Below are 26,887 nucleotides of genomic sequence, written 5' to 3' on the forward strand. Positions count from 1 at the left end.
ACCCTGCTGAACCTGAGGGAGATACATGAGGATCAGCCTGAATAGAATACTCTAGTTGTCAGTGTTTCAACATTGTCACCTAATTGGTCACTTTAATGAGTCATGTGTCACATCTACCCAAAGCATCTGCTTCTCTTCCTGGGGCTTTAGGCCTCTAGAATCACCTCTCCCTTTTGGATGTGGAGGGGAGAGAACCTTCCAGGGCCTGCTCTTTATGTAAGGGAGGGACCAGAGTACCCCCATCTAGGAAGAGGGAACATTCCCTGATCTGCCCTCCACATGTACCCCAGGGGTGAGAGGAAGCAGTGCTTCCCTGGTATATTATTCTCCCCATTTTCAGATAAAGAAAGTGAGACTGAAACATGTCAACTACTTACCTCAGATCCCACAGCTCTACGTCTCAGAGCTTGGATTGGAACCCAGCTCTCTGGCTCCACAGCTGCCTTGCCCACCATGGTGCACTGCTCCAAGGGGTCAGGTGTTTGCATTATAGACTGGGAAATGGGGGCCAAGAATGGGAATTTTACACAGGCAGGATCCCATGGACACTCAGGATCAAGTCAGAGGATAGCGATGCTATTTATACCATCCTACCCTCTAGGGAACAGTAGGCTCCCTCCAGACCCACTTGAAGAAATTCAGGACAGAAAATTCTCAAAGTTATAAAGTGACCAACATTAGGAAGATGGTTGTTTTTCTCTTTTCCCAACTACAGCTCGTTTTCTTTTTTTTTTTTTTTTATGATTCCGTTTGCAAGACATCGCCCCCACCAGAAATCCCAGGGCACATCTTTTGCTCAGAGCAAGCCTAGGATGTAACAGAGGGAAGCTTGGCCTTACCACTTTTATCTCACATGTCCACACAGGGAAGATGCTGTTGTGAGGGGTTTTTAGTGTCAGAATAACTGGACCATCTCTGTTTATGGCTCTATAAAAACTCCTCAGGCAACAGAAGCTTTAATCACAGTCAAAGACAACACCCCTCCAGGTTTCCTGTTGAAGGAAAACATCTGCTGTCCACAGCCCCGAAACTCTGCATCACTTTTACCTACCGATACCAAGGAGATTTGGAAAAATAAGTGTATGGGGCCGTGATCCCATGAAAAAGGGACATCCCATGATTAATTTCCAAGGGGGCAGGGGAAGAGAGCACCTGCTCAGGCGTCCATCATGGCTGCATGTGGATTGGATTTATTTTGTTTCATCCATATGCAGCTAGCCACAGACTATTCAGGTTAGAAGGGATCTGAGTACCATCTCATTCAACCCCCTTGTTTACAAGGGAAAAGAGGCTCAGAGCAGAAAGGACTTTCCCAATGTTTTACTCCAAACCCAGAGCTCTTCCCACTTTGTGCTAAGGCAGTGTGGGAGAATCCAGTGGTATGGGGCTTGGCTTTAAAATGACCCTGCTGAGCCTTGGAGGTCTTCTCTTGCCAGAAGTCTTGAGCCTCTATGAATTCAGCCCAGAAGGAGATGCTGTGTGATCTTCTGGAACTGAAGAACAGATGGAGGGAGGGGAGTCATGTCTGCTTAGGGAAACAAACATGGGAGCAGATTATCAGCAGAGCCTGGTAAATATTGCTCTGGATGTTACTGAATTGTCAAGGAAGCATGGAGTTGGTAACCAGGCTGGGCGTTGCAGGGTTTCTTCTACCTTGCAAGATTATTGTTATTCAGCATTCACCATGTGGTGCCATCAGAGAGCTCACTCTCTACACATGTGTAACCCATGAGGATGCCCTTGTTAGGATCTCTGTAGCTTACCCCGGGCTTAGCTGAGCTTCCCAAGGAATGAGTGGTAGGTGGGACTGCCACGTGATGGGAAAGTGTGCTGTGCCCACAGCATGAATCCAATGTAGTGACCTCCCAGACTCCCAGGTTCCCTGAGTAACATCACAGCATGTCTGTTGCTATGCAAGATAAATATTTTTTCAACCAGGAGGTTTATCTGTCTTCCAGCTTAAATCCAACGCTCGCTGATATGGGCAGTGAAGAGGAGGAAACCATTTTGTTTTCCATGACATTTTGTCTCCAAGAAAAACCTTAGGGGAGGCAGAGCTGGGCAAACAGCCATAGAGAGCACATTCAACTCTCTAACTCCCATGGCAGAGAAGAAAGTTCTGCTTCACCCACTTTGAATAAAGGCCTTCACCTAAAATTATAATCATTGACTTACTTGGTTCCAAAGCAAACTTAGTAAGTATCTAACAGAGAGGAAAGATTTAGTCACTCAATATTTAGGTGTCTAAAGTCTGGAAGTGAATAAGCCTGGTCCCCACCCTGGGAAGAGTCCTGGTTTAGAAACCATGATTTCTGCCTTGTTGTTTCCACCAATGTGTTTTGTGACTTAGGGCATTTCATTTATTCTTTCCAACCTTCAAAAACTCATTTGGAGGAAGCCAAACCAAGTGATTTCTAAGACCTTCTTAGTTTTTAATTCAGCATTTCCTTAGCCCAGTCCCAGGACTCTAACAGTCATATCACTAAATGCTTCTCAAGGGCTTATGTGTGCTATCACTGTACGATTCTCTGGGGAGATGCAGATGAATGAGGAGCTCAAAGAGCTTGCATTGTATGATAGAAATCATTATTATCCCTATTTAACAGAGAACAGAGAAAAGTTAAATACCTTGCCCAAAGCCACAGAGTTAGTTAAGTGACAAAGCCTCAATTCAAACTCGGGTCTATCTTATTGCGAAGCCTAGAGCCCCTTTGGGCCCTACTGATGATTCTCAGAGGGAAGCATCCTAACCAGAGCCACCAGGTCCAGTAGTGTCCTTTCCCCTGTGGCACATTGCCTCCAAACTTGAAGATTCCTCTGCCTGTATCGATAGGGTTACCAGATTTAGCAAATAAAAATATAATACACCGTGACATTTAAATTTCAGATAAGCAATTCAACATTTTTAGCATAAGTGTATTCCATGTAATACATGGGTGACACTTAATTCTAAATATTTCTTTTTAATTATTGCCTGTCTGAAATTCAAATTTAACTACGCATCCTGTATTTTATCTGGCAATACTATCTGGTGAAATCCTCTTTTCTAAACACATGTGAAGAAATCAAGATAGAGAAGGGCTGCAAGGAGGGAGTCCAGGCAGGTTGCTACTCCCACCCCTTGCTGGCAGGCATTCTTACATCTCAGTCAGTTGGTGGACACACAGCAGAATGTGGACTCCTTGTTCTATGTTGTGCCAAGTCCGCCGTGGGAGCTCTGCCCAGTACTGTTTTAGAGAAGCCATTGCCACTCCTGCTAAAGGAAAACCAGCTGACTAGAGATGTGGACACAACCTTTCCCCTGAACCCATTCCAGCTTTCCCTTTTCCCCAGCCAGGTCTGCAGGACAAGAGCCTGCAGCCACTAGTGACCTCTTCCAGGAGGACCAGGCAGAGGGTGAGGAGCTGCCCTTTGGTTCCCTGGTTCCCACAATATCAAGTGATGGGTTGAAGAGGATGCTGTCATGAGACCCAGACAAAGCTCAGTCTCAGCGTAGCTACTTTCTGGTTCTGTGAACTTGGGCAGTTTATTTAAACCCTTGAACTCCAACTTCCTGTAAAATGGGATGAGAAGAGGTCAGACGATTAGAATGAACAAATGAGTTAATTACTTAAAAACTCTATACAAACATAAGAAGCTATATTTTAACATCATGTCCATATGGAAACTCTTTTTTCATTTCTTGTGGTTAAAGTATCTGAGACATAGAACATTTTTTTATGAAAGGAAAATATAAAGACTTTTTAAAAGCTTTTTATAGTCACCCTTGCATCTCAACAGTATCTCATTATGGCTGACCTTTGATCTTTACTGCAGTATACTGAGAAATTTTTTGAAAATCGAAAAATTCTTTAGTACCACTGGGGAACTTAACTTACCCCAGAAATTGCATACGCAGGATTGAGAAATCCACTGTATGCTGCCTGATGCACCAAGATTCAAACCTGTGATTTGGCAACATCCCAAATTATAACTCACCACGAACCCTTTTAATCTCTATACGAACTAGCAACGTGAATATTTTCTGTCAACACCAAGAGTAACACTATTTTCAATCATTTTTGTGTACATCCTTCCAAGCTCTGTGTGTGTGTTTCAGATAGTTATAATTATGATATCTATGTATTTGTATCCTGCTTTTTCCACTGTAAATAATCTCTTACAAATTTGTCCAGGTGACTGCATAGTCTAAAAACCACCAATTTTAATTACTGCCTAGCTATTTCAAGTTACTCTACTATCATGTATCATTTCTTCTTTCTGGATATTTGCTGCTTCTAAGTGGCTTTTGATGGTCACTTTGAAGGTGACATGTGGAAGTGTAGGCACCATGTATGCATCACTTTCATCCTTTAGGTCTCACACACACACACACACACACACACACACACACACACCCCTCTACTAGGGAAGAATCCTAAACAGTTTCAAGGGTGTTCAATCCAGGGGATGAGGAGAGTGAAAGAGGAGGCCAGGACCCACCGTCTTTCTAAATGTAAAACTATGGTACCTTTGACAAAGTGCTAACCCCACCTTAGATCTTATGTGTACCCGGGATTTGGGGGAAAGGATTAAGAACACAGTTATTTCCTCTTCTTTTCTGTCCCTTAAACTGTACCCTCCCCAACACCTACTACAGTGATATTAAAGCAGCATGGACCCAAAAGAGTGTCCTTAAAAAGAAAAATTGATTCTTATTGATATGCAGAAGAACCACCTATGCAGCCTGGCTGAGTGCTTCCAACCATAGACTCTGGCCCTGACAGCCTGGCTTTGAATCCTGACTCCTGCACTTATGAGCCCAAACTCTTAAGCAGGTTGCTTAACCTCTGTGTCTTGTTGCCTCGTTTATAAAATGAGGGAAATGATGAGACCTACCTCTCGGGTCCTTTGAGAAATAGATATGAGAGAGAGGTATTGGGGCAACACCTGTGAAGAATAAAGGGGGAGGGAGTAGGAGGAGTTGGGGGTGAGTAGCCTTCAGACTGTAGTACAGGTCAGCCACCTGTGAAGAGAGAGCAGGAAGGAGTGAGTAAGAGACCCTGGACTGCAGGGCAGCCTGGGGAGAGTCTCTCCAGCTCAGTCAGACTAGTGGGAAGTTCCTACCCCTGCAGAGTATCAGTTGGGCAGAAATGGTTAACCCTACACTCCCTCCATGCTCAGTCATTAAGCAATCCAGGGAGATTGTGGCAGCTAAAGGCTGTCCACCAATTGCCCTCCCTCAGCAGGTTCCCTTAAGACAGTTCTGAGCCACATACCTTTGTGACTGACACGACCTCGCTGGGTTAAGTAAAGTACTTAGGACAATACATGACACATTGGAAGCACCGTGAAAGCTAAAACTGCTACCACTGTTTTATAGCATATGTTGTAATTCACCAAGCTCTTTCACATATATTTTTTTACTTGATCATCACAATCACCCCATGCAGCCCATACTTCATCTCCACTTGACAGATGAAAAGAAGGCTTCGAGAAGCCCTATAACCTGCCCAAAGTCATAGAGCTGAGAGTGGTGGAGGTGACACTTGACTGTAAGCCCCCAAGGGTCGGGGTATAGGCCACTTGTCCTAATCTTTGTGTCCTGCAGCAGCAGTTCAGATGGAGGTGAAGATAACACGAAACCTTGTCCTCTAGGAACTTATATTTTTGGTGAGTCAGACAAAAACATAGATAATTCCTGGAAATTCTAACACATGGAATTACCTCCCATTTCCCAAATATACCAGGTACTTCCTCCTCCTGCCTCCAGCCCCCAACCTTTCTTAGTGCTGACTTCTCAGCCTGGAGGCCCACCTGCTGAAATCTGCCCATCTCTTCCTGGCTGACCATTTTCTGCATGACACAATCCCAATCTGCACACCAAGGGGAATTTCTTCACTCATCACTGTGCCTCCATGTGCCACACTTTCCTCCAAAGCAGCGCCACTCTGCCATGCAGTAGAATGTGTTAGTTTACTCAGCAGCCACCTGTCAGCACCTAGAAGGCAACAACCATTTCTTACTTTTCTACAAATCCCCCACTGGGCCCAGTGTCAACAACAGCAATGAGAAATAAATGTGTCATGCATGAATGAGTCCACTGAATCTGTGATTGGGTGGGAGGAATGGAAGATGTGGAAAGTAAGTCTGCCAGCGGGAGTGGTCATTCACACCAACACAGACACAGATAACCCAATAGCATATGATTGCTGTGAAGGAAAGAGCTGCAGGAGGTTGGGTGGAGGGGCCCTGAACACAGGCTAGGTGTTAAGGTGAGCATCTTTCTTGAAATGAAATTCCTGGTTGTTTCATTCTATGCTTGTATCCTCAGGGCCTAGCACAATGTGAGGCACATAGTAGGTATTCAGTAAGATTTCAAGGAGAGAGGGAGGGAAGGAAAGGAGAGGAAAAGAGAGGAAGGAATGGAGAGGAAAAGAGAGGAATGAAAGGATAGAAGGGTGGGTTAGTTTTCTAATATGACTCCAGACCAGGGACTCTGGATGAGACCCAATGCCTCAATGCAGATGCTGCCTAAAGTTGGCTACAGTGGATCTCAACCAGTGACAGTATAGTCCCTAAGAAGACCTTTGTCAATATCTCAAGACATTTCTTTTTCTTTTTTGAGACATGGTCTCATTCTGTTGCCCAGGCTGGCGTGCAGTGGCACGATCATGGCTCACTGCAGCCTTGGCCTCCCAAAATCAAGTGATCCTCCTGCCTCAGCCTCCTGAGTAGCTGGGACCAAAGGCACACACCACCATGCCCAGCTAATTTTTAAATTTTTTTGTAGAGGTGGGGTCTCACTGTGTTGGCCAGGACAGTCTCAGACTCCTGGGCTTAAGAGATCCTTCTACCTTGGCCTCCCAAAGTGCTGAGATTACAGGCATCAGCCATCACATCAGGCCTTGAAGACATTTTTGATGGTTACAGCCTGAGTGTTGCTAGAATCTAGTGGCTAGAGGCCAAAGATGCTGATAAATGTCCTACAGTGTGCACATCAGCCCTCATGTTAAAGAATTATCCCAGCCAAAATATGAGTAGTGCCACTGTTGAGAGATCCTGAAATAACCCTAGAGCCTGCAGACAGAGGTTGAAAACTGTATTTGAGAGAAGCTTGCCTGGTTCAAAGCATCCTTGGTTTCTAAAATGGGGACCACCTGAGAATCTACCTTTAGTCACTGGCTTAGCCTCCAAACCCCTTCAGAGATGACACCTGGGCGGGGGGGGGTGGCGGCGGGCGGGGGGGAGGTCCAGTCAGCTTCCTACTCCCTCCTCTCCTCCTACCTCCTGGTTCATCCCAGTAATCCTGAATACTTGTTGGGAAAAATTTAAAAAAGCTGGAACACCGGGAGTAGGCTCAGTCGATGGGTGCTATCTGTTCCAGGAGCTGCTCAGAGACCCTCTATACATCGGCCTGAAACACCAGCGTGTGCGTGGGAAGGCATATGATGACTTGCTGGACGAGTTCATGCAGGCTGTGACAGACAAGTAAGTGGACCCAGTCTGTCCCTTTTGAAAGAGGACTTTTAAGAGATGCTGTGACTGAAATCAACACTGGTTTTGGTGGATACATAAAGAAAAGGCAGTAGATACATGCTTTTCCAGGTATTCTGAAAATTCCAACTTGACCCCTTGGATTGATAAGACTGGTCATCAAATGGGCTCATTCTCTAGGAGAATCTATAGGAAGAGAGGGGAGGGAAGGAGAGGGCTGATGGCTGAAGGCTGTGATCTGTTAAGTATCTGTTGTCCTAGGAGGAAAACCTCTTGGCCTGAGCTGTTTCGGATTCTCATCACAAGTAGGGATGTTGCAAGTGGTGGAGGAAAGATGTGTGCCCTTCTGATGAAATGGCTTTGGAAGGCAGCATGTCACATTTGGTTATTTCCCACCTCTCTGTGAGAACAAGGAAGTGTTAATGAGGCACTATGGCAGACCACATGGGCTCTGGGCCTGCAAGATTTATGAGGTGTCATCTCTTCACTGGGGTGCACAATATTGGCAGCTTCTCCCCTGCTTGCCTGCCCCATCTGTCTGCTATCTTGGCTGCCCACTTACCCTGCTGTGGCTGACGTGCTGCTGGGATGGAGGCCTGATGATAGCCCTCACACATCCATGTTTAGTCTGAGAGAAAAGCTGGTCAAGCCAGAATTTCAGCAGCTCAGTGGGCCTCTGAAGACAAAGCAGGTGCACTTCTCACTTACAAAAAGCCAGCCTTCTTATTGCCCGAAAATTGCACAGGTTTGTCAGAGCTGACCTGCCCATCCTTGGCAAAGTGTTCCCTTGCCCAAGCTCAGCCTCTCAAACCAGTGCAGTGGGCTGGAGCCCACAAAGTCTCATCTGGGTGGGCTTTAGGGGTCTGCAAACTGTAATTTGACCTTTGTGCCCTCCACTTTTTAGATATGTGACTTTGACCAGGTTAGTAAACTTTTCTGAGTCTCCTTATCTGGAGATAAGAAAAAAGTTTTTGTTGTTGTGTTTTGTTTTTTAAGATGAGAGCAAAATAATATTGTGGTTTATAAGGTGGAAATGATCCTGTCAAAAGAGGAAATGAATGATGGACTGCAGGATAGGGGGCAAAAGTCCTCAAGTAAGCAAGCAGGACAAAGGATTCATTGCACACCTGAAGAGCTCAGTCTTGGAGCACAGAAAACCATCCACAGGGAGAAAGGGAAGGCAGAGTACTGGGCCCTGATGGAGCAGGTGGGTAGATGTGGTGGTGGGAGTGAGGGAGAGTCCCATTTGCTTGAAGACAAGGTCATCAGCATAGAGTGAGGATGGGGAGGTTTAAGTTAGAGGAAGTGAAACCTAGTCATCTAGGAGAGTGGCAGAATGTCCAGACTGGGAAGCTAGAACATGATCACTGGGTACCTCTCTGGGCCCCCTTGGGGTTACTGTTTATTAATTTAACTTAAGCTAGTTAACCTGTTTCTGTTTCCTCTAGCGAAGTTCAACTGTCTGGGTCAAAGGGTAGGAAGATGAAGAGAGCAGAGTATAATCAGGGTTGAGGATTTTGCCAGGCAAGAGAAAAAGGGAAAGAGCCAAAGAGTTGAGAGCCTACTCAAGGGAATGGTTATAATTGCATTATGAGCTCTAGGCTGGTTAAGAGGGGAGGGAATGGGAGGACATGGTAGAGGGGAAGGATGAGGGACAGTGAAATGGTGATCAATGGAAAGTAAGTCCTGGTGAGGTTTAGAAACTGTTGAGTCACATAGTAGATGGAATAAGCTGGAAAGAAAGGAGGTGGTGATCAGAAATCTAGATGTTTGCTGCTGAAGGAGGAAGGGCTGCTATTGGGACGTGGCCACCAAATAAAGCAAATCCAAGGGTCAGCTGCATTAACAGAGGCACGGCATCTAGGACAGGGGAGGGAATGTCGTTCTTTATTCTCTCCCTTTCAGAAATTCTGAATACCATAACCAGTGCAAGAGAAGCTACATTGAGGTTTATAAATTACCTAAAGTGCCTTTGGAGAGCAATAACCATGATAGTGAAGAGAACCAAAAGCTGAGCCTGGTAGAGAATACTCAGAGACTGCCCTGTGTATATTAGGGACATGGTAGAACCTCCAGATTCTAAAAGCTGTTCTTTCAGAAGAGAATTGGACTCGTTTCTACATATTTACATGAAGAAGAACCAATTGGCAGAATGCTAAAGGAAGCAGTTTTCAGCTCAAAATAAATCAGAGCTATCTCACATTGGACTGGAGTATCTGTGAGAATGAGTTCCCTGTCACAGAAAGAGTTCAAGGATGAGTTGTGCGGCTTATTTGTGGTGATATTATAGGAAGGAATTCAAGCATCAGATGTTCTTTAAGCTGCCTTCCCACCCCAGTATTCTATTCCAACCTCTTAAAAAATCCTCTGTAGGTAGCCAGATAGGTTTTATTATTCCCATTTTATGCAAGAGAATACTGAGACTCAGAGAGGCCAAGTTAGCTATCTCAGGTCAAATAGTATCTGTCAGGACTGCTAGCTGAACCTGGGACTACTGACTCCAAGTACAGACCGCTTTCTATAATGCTGTGTCACCTATGGATGAAAAGAGAAGGAAAGGAAGTTGGCTTTGAAAGCCCACTGTTTGCTTCCTGTTTCCAGGGCTCAGTGCTTATCTAATGAGTCAGTAATCATTCTGTAATTCCCCAAAGAGAAATATTGCCATTCATGTGAGAAGGTTAAATAAACTAGGATGTGAGAGGCTGTTCAAATTATCATCAAAATCAGTTCACAGTTTTACAGACACACACAGGCAGTCCAGGGGATGACCCTTAGGGAGGGGCATGCGTCAGCCAACAGGAATGTGTCCTTAAACAGAAAAGATGATGAATTGATGGTTGGTTGTTTTGACTTTCTAATAAGCTATAGCAGATGTTTCTGTGGATACTGTAGGTGGGGAATGAGCTGGTCTCCCCAAGCAATCCTGGGAATACAGTAGCTCCAAGACAGAATGCCCAGCCTGGGGGTGAGTCAGGAGTTCCAAAGTCAAACACAACATATTTTAAGAAAGAACCTTGGGAAGTGTTGACTCCTGCTTTCAACATCCTCGTCTCTGTACAAGCATCCTGCTAATAAAAAGCTCCACCTTCCTGGCCCTACCCACTAATAGGGATGTGTGGATTTTTTGGCCTGAAGTAAATGTACTGTGGCTTAGTTCCTGTCCTGGAGCTTGGCCACTGAGGAGAACCTGCCAGGACGACGGAATCTCCATTTAGGTCTGTGAACCACAGCAACAGACAGCTGGGAGTGCCCTTCTCAAAGCTGTGACAAAGACTGATGGCAAGGACTGATTGCCTCATTTTTCCTGCTCTTTCTCTGCCATGCAGTGGATGGGTGCATTGTACCCAAGCACCACCTCCTGCTGTCATGAGTTTTCCATTCACATTTTTCATTTCTGTTACTTACAGTAGCATGGATGAGAATTGTCTATGTTTTAAGTTTGCACCTGGAGCCCTAGCTGTGTCTGATAATTGGCTTGGGCTGGACAGAAGCTTGATGTCAGCAGCAGCTTTGGCCTTTAGGCAAACCAGGAAAGGAAACCACCTCCTTCATCCCTAGTTCCAAAACCCTAAATACAGGGTTATATTTTATATACCATTTATTTTATTTTATACCATATATTTTATTTTATATACCATACTCTCTCTCTCTCTCTCTCTCTCTCTTTGCTCTCTCTCCCCTCAACCGTAATCACACACACATGCATAATCCTTGAGATTCATGCCATACTGGAAATCACAATTTTACTATTAGTGCTCCACGTAGAAAAGTTCTAGTTTTCACAGAAATTCATACAGCTGCAGGCCTCTCTGATATCTGGAGCCAGTTACCACAGGCCCACCCCTTAATGTTACCTTCCAAACTTGATGTGGCCCCCCTGTCCTTCCAGAGCCAACCCTGCATTCTCCAGCATTCATTCTCTGTGTCACTTCAACCTAAAAGTGACTCCTCCCATTCCATCTCCCCTCTGCTTCTCATCCCACTTGCTTCTACCCTTACATTTGGAGGGCTACCCTAAACATTTTTGTGCTGTCAGAATGACTAGATGGCTCTCCTGTGCCCTGATCAGATTTACAGGGATGAAAGGAATTGTGACTTGTTGGGCCTCTGTGCAGAGCAGAGCACCAAAATTCAAAGTTAAAGCTAAAAACAAGGAGATGAGATTGCAAGACTGTTCACTTGCCTCTTGATCTGTGGTGTCAAGGAACACATCTACTATTTCTTTCGCTATGAAACAAACCACCCCGAATCTTAGTATCTTAACATTTTATTTCCTCTTTGTTCTTGCAAGCTGAACTGACTCAGCTGAAGTGGTTCTTCTCCTGGTCTTGCCAATGGTCACACATATGGCTGCTTTCAGCTAGCTAACTAGCTGGGAGCAGGCTCAGCTGGGACACTGGAAAGGTTGGGCTCCTCTGTCTTTCCATTGAATCTTAAGATCTCTCCTTCATCTGTCCTCTTCACCTGACCTCCTCATATGGCCTCTTCTCTTCCCAGGATAGCTGAACTTTTTACATAACAGTCTAGGACTCTTAAGAACACAAAAGTGGAAGCTGGAACTGGCACAGTCTAACTTCCACCACATTATACTGGTTGAAGCAAATCACAGGTCCATACTAGAGTCCAAGGGAGGAGGTTATACAAGGACATAAATACTAGGAGGCATGCCGACCACCAATCTCAGAGACTGCCACACCCCATCTAGCCTGGGAGGGATGAGGAATGGGGCAGCCTGCACTATAGGAGGGCATGAGAAAAGAATCAGTCAGTTACACAGATAAGCAGGGGAATGGTATATAAAATCAATGAGCATGTCTACCTAGTACTTGCTGTAAACAAGACACTGAGCCATGCATAGTGAACAATACACAGAGAAATAAACAGAAATAAATACTTTCTTAGCCTCTGAGTCTCTGTGTAAGTCTGCAGCTCAAGAAGAGTTCTGAGGCAGAAACATAAAGTTGGGAGTTGCCAACCCATAGATAGTATTAATATCAAGGGAATGATTGAATTTGCCCAGAGCAACAACATACAGCATAGGGAGTGGTCAGGAAGGAGCAATTTTGACTAAACATTTTGGGAAGGCTTCAGGTAGAAAGTAAACATTTCTTTAAAAAAAAAAAAAAGAGGTTTAGTAACAGAGCCTAGTAGTTGTGATTATTGTCAAGATGAAGTTGTGAGGGTAACTCATGGAATCCAAAATGAGAAAAAAAAAAAAAAGAATTTGCCCAGAGAAAGAAGAGAATATGACTCACCACTGTTTTATGAACTGTGCCCTAAGGACAACTGCAAGTCAAAGTGCTCAACAAATTTTAGGACTAGACTAGGATATTGTTGGTAAGAATGTCCAGGAGAGTAAAAGATTTCATTCATTGTGCCAGCTTCGATTGCTTAGGACTCTGAACCTCTTTGGGTTCAGCAGGGAAGAGTGTCATGGTTGATTAGCAAGGTCTGCCCTGAGCAGGGAATAAGGGGTGGCAGCTGTGTGCTATGCTTTACCCACTTTGGATCTGTGAGGAGCCTTATGACCTAAGCATCTGTGACTCTGTGAGCACTCATGCTGGCTGGTCCTGCAACTCCCACAGCTCAATAGCAACTCCGAGGCTAAGGGAGCCTCTGGGTTATTTTTCTCCAGGTGTTCAGGATATTTCAAGAGCTAACATAGGCCTCTATTTTGGTCCACATGAAGCTGCAGCTGCTTCTTCTGAGTTATAAAAACATGCAGGAATATGCTGTCTTGGGTACACTCCACCCCTACTCCCACTCCCAATCCACTCTGGAGCAAAGCAGTGGATCTAATAAAAGTAGGCATGCTAATATTGACCTATGGTTCCTAAATCTGGCTTTGCTTCTGAGTCATCAAGGAAACTTGTCAAGAATATAGACTTCAGCCACCTGTGCCACAGAAAGCCTGGGTTGAGACCTAGACATCTGTATTTTTTAAGCTGTCCTAATGATTCTCATAGAGCTGTGCAAAGATTGAAATTTGAGAAACTCAGCAGCTGAGCACAGTGGCTCACACCTGTAATCTCAGCACTTTGGGAGGCCAAGGTGGGAGCATCATTTGAGGCTAGGAGTTTCAGACCAGGCCAGGAGTTTGAGACCAGCCCAGGCAACATAGTGACACACCCTTCTCTCCAAAAACAAAAATCAGCTGGGCATGGTGGCACCTGCTTTTATTCCCTGCTACTTAAAAAGCTGAAGCAAGAGGAGCACTTAAGCCCAGATATTCAAAGCTGCAGTGAGCTATGATGGCATCACTGTACTCCAGCCTGGGCAGCAGAATGAGACCCTGTCTCTTAAAAAAATAAAATAAAAAGAGAAACTCCAATGGACCACATCCCCAGAAGAGGCATCTTGAGTGGCCCCAGCTCCTCCCACTTTCAGAGTCAGACTGAAGGCCAAGGTGAGGGTGTAAGGATTAACACACGGAGACTTTCCACGGTTTTATCAGCAGGGAGGAAAGACACAGCATGTTCTCTCAGCTTACCCTGCCATGGAGGTCTACTTTGCAATACACCTGCAGCTCTGATAGCTTCTTTTTAGTCTGAAAACTTCCCAAGCAGGGCTGTGCCCATTGTTTCTGCTGGAATCCCTTTGCCATGAGGAAACTGAGCTGCTTTCATGCAGGGAATAATTGCATTTCTACATGTAGGGAAAGCACTCACACATCTGGGTACCCCAACCTTGAAGACACGTCATGGGCAAGAATCAGGCCTGCCTATCCCCATAAGCAGGTACATGTTGGGCCTGATTCCCCACAAAGTGCCTTGACTTCATAACAGTGAAACTTCCCTGCTTGGAAGAGGGAGATGGCAAATGCATTAGTTAGGTAAAGACAGTGGTGATTGCCTTGTTTGGGGATTTTCTTCTAAAAAACTTCCTGTGAAAATCACATCACCTTCCCCAAAAATATGTACATTTGAAAATTTCACTCTTCAACTGGAAAGGGTATACTTATTCCATGAGGGAATGCATTTTGCCAGCAAAGAGATAGAAATAGTAGGTACTGCAGCCAGATCTCTGGGAATTGAGCTTTATTTTCATAACTGAGGTGAGAAAACTTTCCATAGAAGCTTGAAGCACTTGTATCTGATCATGCATTTCCAGAGCTTCTGAATAATGACTATATATCCAACAGTCTACTAGGCAGTGTAATGAGATTCAAAAGAAATAGAAGACATCAGCTAGGCCAGGTGCAGTGGCTCATGCCTGTAATCCCAGCACTTTGGGAAGCCAAGGTGGCTGGATCACTTGAGGTCAGGAGTTCAAGACCAGCCTGGCCAACATGGTGAAACCCCATCTGTACCAAAAATATTTTTAAAAAAATTAGCTGGTTATGGTGGCACATGCCTGCAATCTCAGCTACTCAGGAGGCTGAGACCCAAGAATCGCTTGAACCCGGGAGACATTGCAGTGAGCCAAGATTGCGCCACCGCACACCAGCCGGGGTGACAGAGTGAGACTCCATCTCAAAAAAGAAAAACAAAAAAAGATATCAGCTGTGTCCTCAAGAATCTTACAATCCTTCCAAGAAGACAACATTTTCGAATAGAAAATAATTAGGAAAGAGTTAAGTACTCAACTATTTGGTGTTGACCCTCAGTTCAAAGGAAACTCAGAGAAAAGGGCAATTAGGGATGACTGGGAAAAAATGAAGGTTTACAAATTTAGGGCCGAATTCAAGTAAGCTGCAGGAGAAAAAATGATGTTCCATATAGAAGGTATATCATGAGCAAAGCAAGAACACAGAAAAAGCAATGAATATGCAGGGAAGGTGATGAGTATCTAAAAGAATGGCCCAACTAGAGATGAATGTTTAGTGGTTTGAAGTAAGGTTAAATAAGGATGTTGCTGACTACATCTATTGTTTAGGTTTCTCTAGAGTAACAGAACCAGTAGGATATTAGGTATTTATATAGATGAGAGGGGATTTATTATGAGAATTGACTAACATGATTATGGAGGCAAAGAAATCCCATGATATGGTGTCTGCAAGCTGGAGAACCAGGGAAGCCAGTGGCATAGCTTAGTCTAAATCTGAAGTGGGGGTCATTGGTGCAAATCCTGGAGTCAGAAGGCCAAAGAGCCTAGAGTTCTGATGCCCAAGGGCAGGAGAAGATGGGTGTTCCCAAGTCAGAAGAGAGAACAAATTCACCCTTCCTCTGCCTTTTTGTTCTATCTGAGCCATCAACCAATTGGATAGTGCCTGCCCATATTGGGTGAGGGTGGATCTTCCTCATTCAGTTCATTAATACAAATATCAGTCTCTTCCAGAAACACCCTCACAAACATACCCAGAAATAATGCTTCACCAGCTATCTAAGTATCCCTTAAACCAGGCAAGTTGATACTGAAAATTAACTATCACACTATGATAGGCCTTGAAATCCAGCCAGAAGGTCATGATTATTAGAGCTCAAAAATAGAAAGGGCTCTAGTCATTTCATCCAGTTGTTCTTAAATCAAGTGTCCCTGGGCCCCAGGACTCCACAGAAGCCCAGAAGCATATCAGGAGTGCTATAAAGGAAATACTTTCCACCAACCATAAAAAATTTAAACCACTTGAAGAAACATTTTATTGTTTTTCATTGCCTTCAATATCTGGTTTCTGCTCAATATTTTATTAAAGAATTTCCTGCTAAAAATGTTTGAAAATTGTCAATCCACAAAATATCTTATCTGGGACTTGATGTAGTGAGCCATAGGGAGCCATGGTAGGTTCTTGAACAACAAAAGTATTGTATTAAAATTGACAAGATGTGGGAGGAGATTAGAGGCAGAACCAGTAATAATGTCCCAGTTCAAATGCTGCCTTCCCTAGGGAAATCTACTCTGACCAGCCTGGCCTGAAACTCTTTCCCTGACTGTAATCTTACTGACTGTATAATTCATTTGCTAATTAATCATACACTGCATTGTGACATCTCTTCTATAATGGCCTATCACTTTTCTTTAAACTTTTTGTGGTCTTTAAGCTTTCATTGTCAGTGGAGAGATCGGGCAAAGATGTGTTTGGACTGTGGTAGAAGGGTTCAAGAACTGGCATGGATGGCCTTTAAGATCATTCCTACCTCAGTCCTATGACTTAGTAACATCTCTACCAATGGTAGTTCCTAGAAAGTGGGGCTTTACTCATGGAGTAGATGGTATGGGTGGAAGTTGGTTGATTGGTGGGTGGTCAAAAGTTTGCACCAGGCTAACTACCAATTAGAATGGACTGAAGGCTATGAATCTGACCACATCTGAGGAAGCACAGAGGAACTTTGGAACTTATTCTGGCTTCTCTTGACTCTGAAGAAGCAGAACAGTTTCCCAGTTTCAGCCTGATTTGGCTAATTGTTGACAGTCCAGCTCCTCCATGTTCCCAGCAGAGCAAGAGCCAGATTTTGCATGGTGACAAACTCCCATGCATGCAAGGAATCTGTCCTGGGTCACAGGCTAGGAGACTGTATCAAAATGCATACTAGCACCCAACTCTATAGGACCTTTTCACTTCCACTGCACCAAGCAGACGGCATAACTGAGTGAGTTTGCAGTTCACTAGTTAAGGTCCAGCCTCAGGACTGAGGCCAAAATGTGCTGGAAGAAACTCACTGCCTGGGGATATGATTCAATGACACTAGCTGGCTACTTCCTTTTCACCTTTTCATTTTCTCTTAGCAGCCTGATTTTATCGCTTGGTATAAAGAATAGGAACAAAATCATCCCCAGACCTGAAACTTAGATTATGGCAGAAGAATGAAGGACAATAAGGGTCTTATGGTGGCAGAGATGGGGGATCTGATTCCTTTCAATGAATAAGCACCAATAATAACAATAATAACTCTTATTTATTTGCTTACCATAAGCAGATACCAATACAAGCACTACCCACAATATTAACTTACCTAATTCTCACAACAACTGTATGAGGTAGGTACTATTATTTGCTTTAAGAGATGAAGAACCTGAAGGTTACAAAGTATAAGTATCTCATCTAAGAAAGGGACCTTAATTAAGACCCTACCCAGTAATTGCAGTTGTTAAAAGCATGAATTCTAGAGCTAGACTGCCTGAGTTTCAAGCTACTTATTAACACTTACCAACAGGCAACTTAATTCATCTGTTCCTCAGTTTTCCTCCTCTCTAAAGTACATTTTTAAGACTTGTAGAGTACTTACGATAGATCAATGAGGCCATCCATGTAAAATGTTTAACAGACACCTGAATAATAGTAAACAAATCATGTTTGCTATTCTTATTGATTTAGGCAGTTTCCAAAGCCACTCTCCCTTAGGTAGTGCTTTTGTGTGCCCACATTCATGCATTCATGTTAGAGTTTATATATCCATTTACATGTCCACCACTGCCGTCCACAGTCCCTCAGCCATCCCTCCCCGTCATTCCAATATTACTTTCCCTCTCTTTTCCAGTGCTAAACCTAAGAAGGAAAAAACAAAAAAAAACAAACAGTCCTAGGTGTGATCCATTTCCACTTTAGATCCCTGGTATGTGCAATTAGTAAATGCTTGGTCTTCATCCACACCCCCAACACACACCTATTCAGTTGGGCTCTCCCTCCTCCAGTGGAAGGTGTTGTGTAGATTCATCTGTACACAGAAGTGGGTGGTGTGGTCTGTGTATTCCTGGGGGGAGGTATTCTTATATCTTTTGCAGCTGTTTCAAGCTGAGTGTTACTTGGGCCTTACAAACTCACCACTCAGAGGGCATTGCCCCTTCAAGTAACCAAACATCTTTTCATGGGACACATTTTTCAGTGTAGAAATGAGAAACAGAGCCTGCCCAACAGAGAGCTATAAAATTTCTCTGAAATCACCCAGATAACTGATACTAACCTATTCAGAGGCTCCACATACAGCAGCCCTGTACTTTGCCCTCAGAGCTGAAAGGATGCCTTTGATGGCTCCAACTCCCACCCTTCTTCCTGCTGCTCCTTAAACATGTTGTCTTTGTTATAGAGCCTTTGTGCTTGCTATTTCCCCACCTTTGAATGTCCTTTCATTTTCAGGGCTGTTTCCATCTCATCGTTCAGGCCTGCAGTTAGGTCCACACCGGGCAAGGTCAAGTGTGGAGGTCTGTACAAGACAGGATGTTAGCACTGAGCATCCTGCCAAGAGCTTAGCTGAGGCTCAGTAGCTCCAAGCTTCTCCTGTTGGGTTTAACACAATGTATGCAAAGAAAAACTCCTAGGCATATAGCATCCCGACTACAAAGAAAGTTTGAAGATTTTTTTTTATTTTAAAAGACTGCAAAAGCATGACTGTTAGTACTGAAACATTGATTGCAATGTTTCACAGGGGTGTTCACATTCTGAGTCCCTGTCAGCATAGATGATCACTGCTCAGCCCATATATATATATAAATATATATATATATATATATTGAATATAAGGAATGCCTTCTGTGGTTCAATTTGTGTCTTAGCATTCTCATTTTCCCACTGGATCCAGTCTAGGACTTTAATCTCTCATTTTTGGAATACCTGAGCAAGAAACAACCCACTCATTTGATCCAATTCCCTCACTTTGTAGATGAGAAAACTGAGACCCAAAGAGAAAATTATTTCCCCAAGGCCAGATAATGAGAAAGCTGTGGGAAATTAAGGAAAACCTATCCAATTATATTCTCTCCTTCACATAATTCATGAAATTTCCTCCAAATTGTCATTCAGCCTGTATTTACCCTGTGTCTTCCCTGTGCCCCACAATGTGGCTAACATAAATGTATTAGTTCCTTCTCACATTGTTATAAAGATATACTTGAAACTGGGTAATTTACAAAGAAAAGAGGTTTTGACTGGCTCATGGTTCTGCAGGCTTTACAGGAAGCATAGTGCCAACATCTGCTCAGGTTCTAGGGAGATCTCAAGAAGCTTAGAATAATGGCAGAAGGCAAAGCAGGAGAAGGTATAACACATGGTGAAAACAGGAACAAGAGAGTGAGGGGCGAGGTACTACATGCTTTTAAACAACCAAACCTCACGACAACCCACTATCACAAAGACAGTACCCAGAGGAAGGGTGCTAAACCATTCGTGAGAACTCCACCCCATGATCCAATCACTTCCCACCAGGCCCCACCGCCAACATTTGGAATTACATTTCAATGTGAGATTTGGTTGGCAACACAAATCCAAAGTCTATCAACAGAGAAAACACTTGTCCTGAAGAATTAAACTTTCCCTGTGATTATAACTTGGACACATAAAGTGACCAGAAAATAGTTTAAGACCACATTCAGTTATTTGTTTTCCTGTCTATTCATGTATTTATCCATCCATTTACTCATTCATTTATTGACTATGGCAAGAAGTCAAAAATAGACTTTTCTGTCAAGGAATTTATAAACACAAGGGAAATGCCCAAATAATTACTGCTCGGTTTGCATAGATATAATGTGTATGCAGCTATTGGGCCTGCCTGCAGTGTTGATCAAGGCTGATAAAGGGCATAAGGCGGTCAAAGGATCTGGGACATTTACTTGGACTTTAAAAGTCATGACCTTATTCCCAGGACAGAGCTATCAACTGAATAGAGCACTCAGAATGGGCCTCATTAATTAAAGAAGCTTCATGGAGGACACCCGTGGCCTCCTGCCAACCTGATACAAACAATCTAAGGACAAATATGGGCTGGCATAAATGCTAAAGCCCCCAACCCAGCCAGTGGGTTGGTGACCAAGAAAAGTGCATGGGCTTTATAAGCAGGAGGTTGAGGAGTGAGTTGTGTACCCTAGAGGAAAACTGTGTTGCCACTGACCTTTGGGAGGTTGAGAGGTCAGCAGGTCAGCCACCATCCCCTCCCCAGCACTGGGATTTCTGGCGCCATTTGGTGTGCTAACCCCGGAACTCAGACAAACAGGGAAAATCAGAAGGAAAGCCAAGCTGTTCCTGAGTGTTTTCTGTCTGGCCAAGATCTGCTGTCAGAACAGTGACTGAGGAATGGCCACATTATGCTGGGACTTTTGCTTAGAAGTTACTGCTTCCTGTGACTATGTTTCGAGTCAATGGGAGTTTTCCCCCTTAGGCCAGAATCCCAGTCACAGGAGCCCGCCAGTCTGGCTGCCAGATACCAGCACAACAGGGAATCTCCCAGTCTGGGAGCTGGGAAAGGGAAGGGCCTCAGAGGTCCACCCTCACATCGTGGGCTGGAACCCCTTCCACGACTTCCGTGCCAAATGGAGCTCCGGTGATCATGGACTCACCTCCAGTGATCAGCAACCTCTTTCCAACCAGTATTTGAAATCTCTGCCTTAGATGGCACTGGAATCTATGTCCTTCTGACTTCTCCCCATTAGCTCTGCTTTTTTCCTTGAAACCATACAAAATCAATCTGTTTAAATCCTTGTCCATAGACGGTTGTTCCTGTGTTTGAAGATAATCATTATGCCCAACTCCACTTACCCTTCTCAGGCTCAGTATTTCCTCTTTCTCCAATCCACAGTATCCAGTTTTTCACCCATGAAAGAGATTACCCTTGTGAATTCCTCTTCAAGCCCTGACCCCTCTTCCCATTCCCACCCCAGCAGAATAAGTCACTATTCATACAAGTCTGTGGCAGAGTTGTGCTTACTGTCCTATGACACCCGACTATGTCTTCTTCCCATTCTAACTGCGCTCGAGCCCCCACCTCCTCTCAGTTCCTCAGAATCTTGCCAGCCCTATCATCTCTTATCTTCCCTCCATCCTGACTCCTGTATCTAATATGTACACCTACCATTCCCAAAACAAATTCACCCTTCAGTCCCACCTCCCCCAAACGCTGTCACCCTACCTACTTCACAACCAAGCTTCTTGAAATTTGGGATGACCAATATTTCCTCCCCTTCCATTTTCACTTTAACCCCATGCCACATGCTTCCCTCCTTTCCAGTGGTCTGCAAAGGTCACCAATGATCCTCTAAACAACTCCAATAGACACTTTACGGTCTCTGTTTCACTTGACCTCTTGGCAGTATTTGATGCTCCTGACCATGGCCCATTGTGTGGCTCTGGTGGCAGCTGTTGTGCGCGTCCACCCAGCTCACTCTCCTTGGCTAGACTTTCTTCCACCACCTCTCTCTGCTCTGTGGATGCAGGGTGCCCTGAAGTTGTGTCCTTGCCCTGCTCCCTGTTCCATGCACATGTACTACCTGAGAATCTTCATCCAGTCCCATGGCTTCAACTGCTCACTGTGCCCTGAGCTGCATGTTCCCCTTCCCTGACCTCATGTATCACCCAGCTCTTCATGAACACGTTCATTAGGACAATCCACAGAACCTGGGACTCCTCATGTGCCAAGCCTGCCTCATTGGTAAGTTGGCCTTTCTTTCCCTATCCCCAACCTTGATGAGAAAAGGACTCCACCCTCCATCCTCCGCTGTTCCTGGGCTCCTCCTTCTCATTCATCTCCATATCAGGCCTGTTATTAAATCCCATTCTTAATAATCATTGCCTCCAAGGACTCAGTACCTATAGTGTGCAGGATTTTTATACATATTATCTCATTTAATTCGTACAACAGGACTGCACGAGAGGCATTATTATCCCATGATTATCAGCGAAGACTGAAATTCGTACAAAGTACCTTTCCTGAGGTCATACATTTAGTGAGTGATGGATCTCTAAGCTCTCTACCCTGTGCCATGCTCTGCCTTTCCTCTAGGCTACTCTTTTCAGTTCCTTAACATCTTTTGCCCAGCTGCTTCTCTGCCTTCGTGTCCGCATTGCCTTATATTAATACCAGGACTTCACAATCTCTCACTGTGGTTCCATGCCTCCTTGTTTCCAGTCTGTCCTCCCAGCTGTCCATCCCATCATCCACTCTGCTGCCACAATGAACTTCCTAAAACACATGCCACCTTCCTGCCTATAGCCCTCAGTGGGTCCCCTTTGCCCTCCAGACTGCTTAGGTGCTTTACATGGGCATGGAAAAGGGTGGCTCCTGGATTCCACCAAGGCTTATCTCTCCCCATGCCCTCCCCATCTTCAGCTTCCTCTGGCAAGATCCAGCTCTGTATTTTCCTGCAGCTCCATGAAGGTACCACACTCACCCAGTCCTCAAGCATATGGTGTTCCCTCTTTCTGAGATGCCTTTCTCCCTCCTCCCATCCCCACACATTCACAGCCTGTCTGGGAACCTCTGCTCTTCCTTCAGGTCCCACCTCAGCTCCTGCTCTGTGAAGCCCTCACTGTCTCTCCCTGCTACAGAGCTGCCTACCCTCTTTGAGGCTTCCCATGTACCTGGCACATATCTTTATTATTACCCCAGCCACAGAGTATTGCAACTGTTTTATTTTCTTGTGTCCTTATTGAACTGTGAAATCTGTGAGGTTTTAGCAAATAGTGCAGTCCCTTGTTGAGTAAGGACACTTTGAAATGTTTGTTTTGTTTTGCTTTGGTCTTCTAAGAGATGGGTCTCACTGTGTTATTCAGGCTGGCCTTGAACTCCTGTGCTCAAATGGGCGTCTTGAGTAGCTGGGATGACAAGCATGTACCATCCCATCAAGCATAAAGTGTTTGTTGAATTGAATTATTATATCATACTTAGTATAGTTTCTGGCACAAAGAGGATGACTTGCCCAATACATTTCTCTAATTGGAACAGAAATATCAATAAATAATTGTGATACAATGTGACATATATTGTTACAGATATGTCCAGAATATCATGCAAGCCCAGAGAAGAGAAGAATTAGCACTATTTTTTTTTTTTTTTTTTTTTTTTTGAGACAGAGTTTCACTCTTGTTACCCAGGCTGGAGTGCAATAGCATGATCTCAGCTCACGGCAACCTCTGCCTCCTGGGTTCAGGCAATTCTCCTGCCTCAGCCTCCTTAGAAGCTGGGATTACAGGCACGTGCCACCATGCCCAGCTAATTTTTTTTTTTTTTTGTATTTTTAGTAGATACAGGGTTTCACCATGTTGACCAGGATGGTCTCGATCTCTTGACCTCATGATCCACCCGCCTCAGCCTCCCAAAGCACTCAGATTACAGGCATGAGCCACCGCACCCAGCTGAATTAGCACTATTTTATGGGTAGGGAGAGATGGATCAAGGAAGTCTTCTTAGAAGAGGTTACAGTTGAAGATCTGGGCCTTCACCTGTAATCCCAGGTCAAGAGATCAAGACTAGCCAACATGGAAAACGCTGTCCCTACTAAAAATACAAAAATTAGCTGAGCATGGTGGTGAGCGCCTGTAATCCCAGCTATTCAGGAGGCTGAAGCAGGAGAATCGCTTGAACCTGGGAGGCGGAGGTTTCAGTGAGCTGAGATCACACCACTGCACTCAAGCCTGGTGACAGAGTGAGACTCCATCTCAAAAAAAAAAAAAAAAAGAAAGAAAGAAAAACAATCTGGGTCTTACAGTTTAAGTAGGAATTGGTATGGACAAAAAAGAGGCCTTCTCTATGGAGAGAACCAGCAGCTTGAGCAAAGACACGGGACTGTGTAAGGGCCCACAGTGATTAGGAAGCAGCAAAATGTGCCTAGTGTGTCAGAAGACCAGGGTAGGTGTTGGATATAACCCCACAGGCAGTGGAAGCCCTCTTAGGGTTTTCAGAAAATAAGTAGCCAACATACAGTTGTCTTTAAAAATATGTGGAAGATGGATTGGGGGAGGGGAAATAAACTTGAAGGAGGTGAGATCAGTCAATGTAGGGTCCTGCCCAGAAGCAGCAATGACAGTAATCCCAGAAAGAGATGGCCTTGCCCTGAATCCACCCAGCCCCACCTGTACAAAGTTCTTTCTGCAGACTCATGTCTCTCAAAGTGTGTTCTGCCATAGGTTGTGAGGGTGGGATGCAATAGGGTAAGGTCTCTGGTCAAATGAGTGTTGAACATGCTGGGTTAAATGGGTTTCTTATTCCAAGATTTTTTGGAGCTTCTAATATACATCGTATATGCTATGCATAACACACAGGGTTTTCCAAATTTAACCACAGAACCTCTCTATGAGACCATCTCAAAGGACTATAGTTTAATGGAATATGTAAAATAGTAAAGAGACCAAGAGTTTTTATGATTTTCAACTCTAGTTCCTGGAATAAAAAAAGAAAAAAAAGAAATCATTTTCCATTGGGTGACAACTGATAATCTCACTGAACACTCTGCTGTGAAGGTCTTGCATGTGTGTTTTTTGGCAGAGGAACAGAGTGGACTCCCATGGAAATAGGAGAAGTAGCTTTTAGTCATTCTATTTAGAGTCAGGTTGAGCAAGTTCACCTGCTCTTCCCAGTCCCTCATGTTTGTTCAGGCCTGAAAGAGATCAGACACAGGTGTTTGAAAAAATGGCAGGTCCTGACCTCTGGAAAAGAGAAACCAGGTCTGCAGCCCCTGGAATGTTCTGCACCACCAACATTCCTCACTCTGCATTTGGTTCACACGCTGGGGAGAAGGGCAGAACAGCCACCTTGGACCCTCCTAGCCATGGGAGGATGTGTCTCAGGTGGCAGGTGCTGCCACTGTTGGTCGTGGCCTGGGTTTCATCACGCTGTCACACACAGCTCACCAGGGCTCCCAGGCACAGGTCACTGTTTGCTGGTTTCCCCTTGTCTGAGTGCTGGGGGAAAAAAAATCAAACATCCACTCATTAGCCTTGTGTCTCTAAGTGACCCCTGGCTTTGGAAAGTCTTCCCTGGCCACTCCCAGGCCATTTTCCAGCTGAGTCCCCAGGTTGGGAAGTCTGGGAAGCTATCTGCATGGCTTGGGAAGGTGCGTCTTTCTCCATTGCAGCAATTCTCCACTGGAGAAGCATCAGATGTTCCACAGCCACTGCAGGGCTGAAGCACGAAGAGCTCAAAAGTGCAGAAGGGGACAGATAAGCAGGAGCCTCCCTGCTAAGAAGAAGCTTCTTTGCAGGACAGAAGGACAGACAACAGGCTGCTGCCAGCACTAGAATCAGGAAGCTTCTCAGAGCCCTGCATAAGGGTTGAGAGCAGGGCTTCTTGGGAGTTGGGAGGAGTCCCGCATCTGTTTCACAGTGTGACCTGGAGGGTGGCTGCCTTGCCCTGCTCACTCAACTGGTCTGGTTTGTGTAAGCACAAAGGGCTCTAGGACACTGACCCCCTAGATTTTTCTCACATGTTGTTCTCATAGAGAAATGTCTGACCTCCCTGCTCTGGACTTGTAGAAATATCTGAGTGAAGCTCCTAGTATTCATCTGTAGCCCCAAATATTAAGTAAGTTGTGCTACTCCAATGCTCTCAGATCAGAAACTGAGACCAGACAGAGAGAGGGGCTCCCAAGACTTCTGCATTTTTTCTGTCTCCCTGGTCAATGCTTTCTTCACCACATCTACGATCTTTCCCAATGGAGAAAGAAATCCAGCTTTATTATCTATTTAGCTTTATTTTTTAAGAATATGTATGTCTGTTAAAATTAAACTAAGGCTGGTTCTAGAGTCAGATAGAACCAGATTTAAATTCCAGCTCCACCACTTACCAAGTGCAATAGAGTAAAGAGCCTGTGGGCAAATAATTGCCATCTGCAGCTGAGATTCCTTCTCTGGAAACAGTGCCTACATCATAAGTTCATGTAAAGATTAATTAGGATAATGTACGTAAAGGGCTCAGCATGGTGCCCAGCAGGTAATAAACACTCAATAAAAGTTAGCTATTTTTTTTACCATTGTTGTTAATATTTTAATGAATATGTAAAGCAATTGATAATATTTAAATTAGTGTTATGGTCAAAGCTCATTAACTGTATTTGGATGTACAGGGATGAAGTGAGAAACTTTGTTTATTCACTAAGCCATTTAAATTTCCACTTTGAAATTTTGTTTCTGTGCTTACTTGGTTTTTAATTAGTTTTAAAAGTTTGCAGGCAAACTCCAAACACTAAGTTTCCACCAACTCCTTCATGGATCCACCCCTTCCTAAAATATTAAACTATAGTATTAGATCATCATAGGTGCTCAATAAATGTTTTTTGGGTAGATGAATTTATGGATGGGTTAATGGACAGATGGATGAATGGACGATGGAGGGATGATGAATGTATGGGTGGATAGATGGATGGATGAAGGAGGGATGATGGATTGATGAAGGATGGAGGATGGATGGTTGGATGATGATAGATGAATAGGTGGATGATGGATTGAATGAGTGGTGCTAAGACAGTAGCACCATGAAGTAACCACCTTTGGTTCAGACTGCATAGTGGTCTGTTTTCATGAAAACCCATAATGAGGAGGCTTAAGGACTGGAATAACATGGTGAAGGGCCCAGAGGCCTTTGTGCAGACAAACAGCAGGTGCAGTTGAAGTGAGGAGACATAGAAGGAAAGGCTATGGTCAGAGACTGAGATGGGACAGAGTGAAATCCTAGAGTAGGAGTAGTTCCTGGTGATGCAAGTTCTTGGAAGCAGCCAGGGAGTGGGTACCTAAGGTAAAAAGGGATTCTGGGGGTCCTTAAATACAATGAGTTCT

The 26,887-nt window shown here is 44.4% G+C and overlaps 1 protein-coding gene across 11 annotated transcripts in view; it reads left to right on the top strand.

Annotated features, from left to right (window-relative positions):
- ME3 (malic enzyme 3) overlaps positions 1–26,887 on the top strand; it is a 220,742-nt gene that overhangs the window by 170,102 nt on the left and 23,753 nt on the right. For all 11 annotated transcript variants that reach the window (XM_035265303.3, XM_078339995.1, XM_078339996.1 and 8 more), the window contains one exon: positions 7,367–7,470. In XM_035265303.3, coding sequence (XP_035121194.2) covers positions 7,367–7,470 — 104 coding nt within the window. The remainder of the gene's footprint in view (positions 1–7,366; positions 7,471–26,887) is intronic.

This window comes from Callithrix jacchus, chromosome 10 (genome assembly GCF_049354715.1).
Source record: "Callithrix jacchus isolate 240 chromosome 10, calJac240_pri, whole genome shotgun sequence".
Taxonomy (NCBI): Eukaryota; Metazoa; Chordata; class Mammalia; order Primates; family Cebidae; genus Callithrix; species Callithrix jacchus.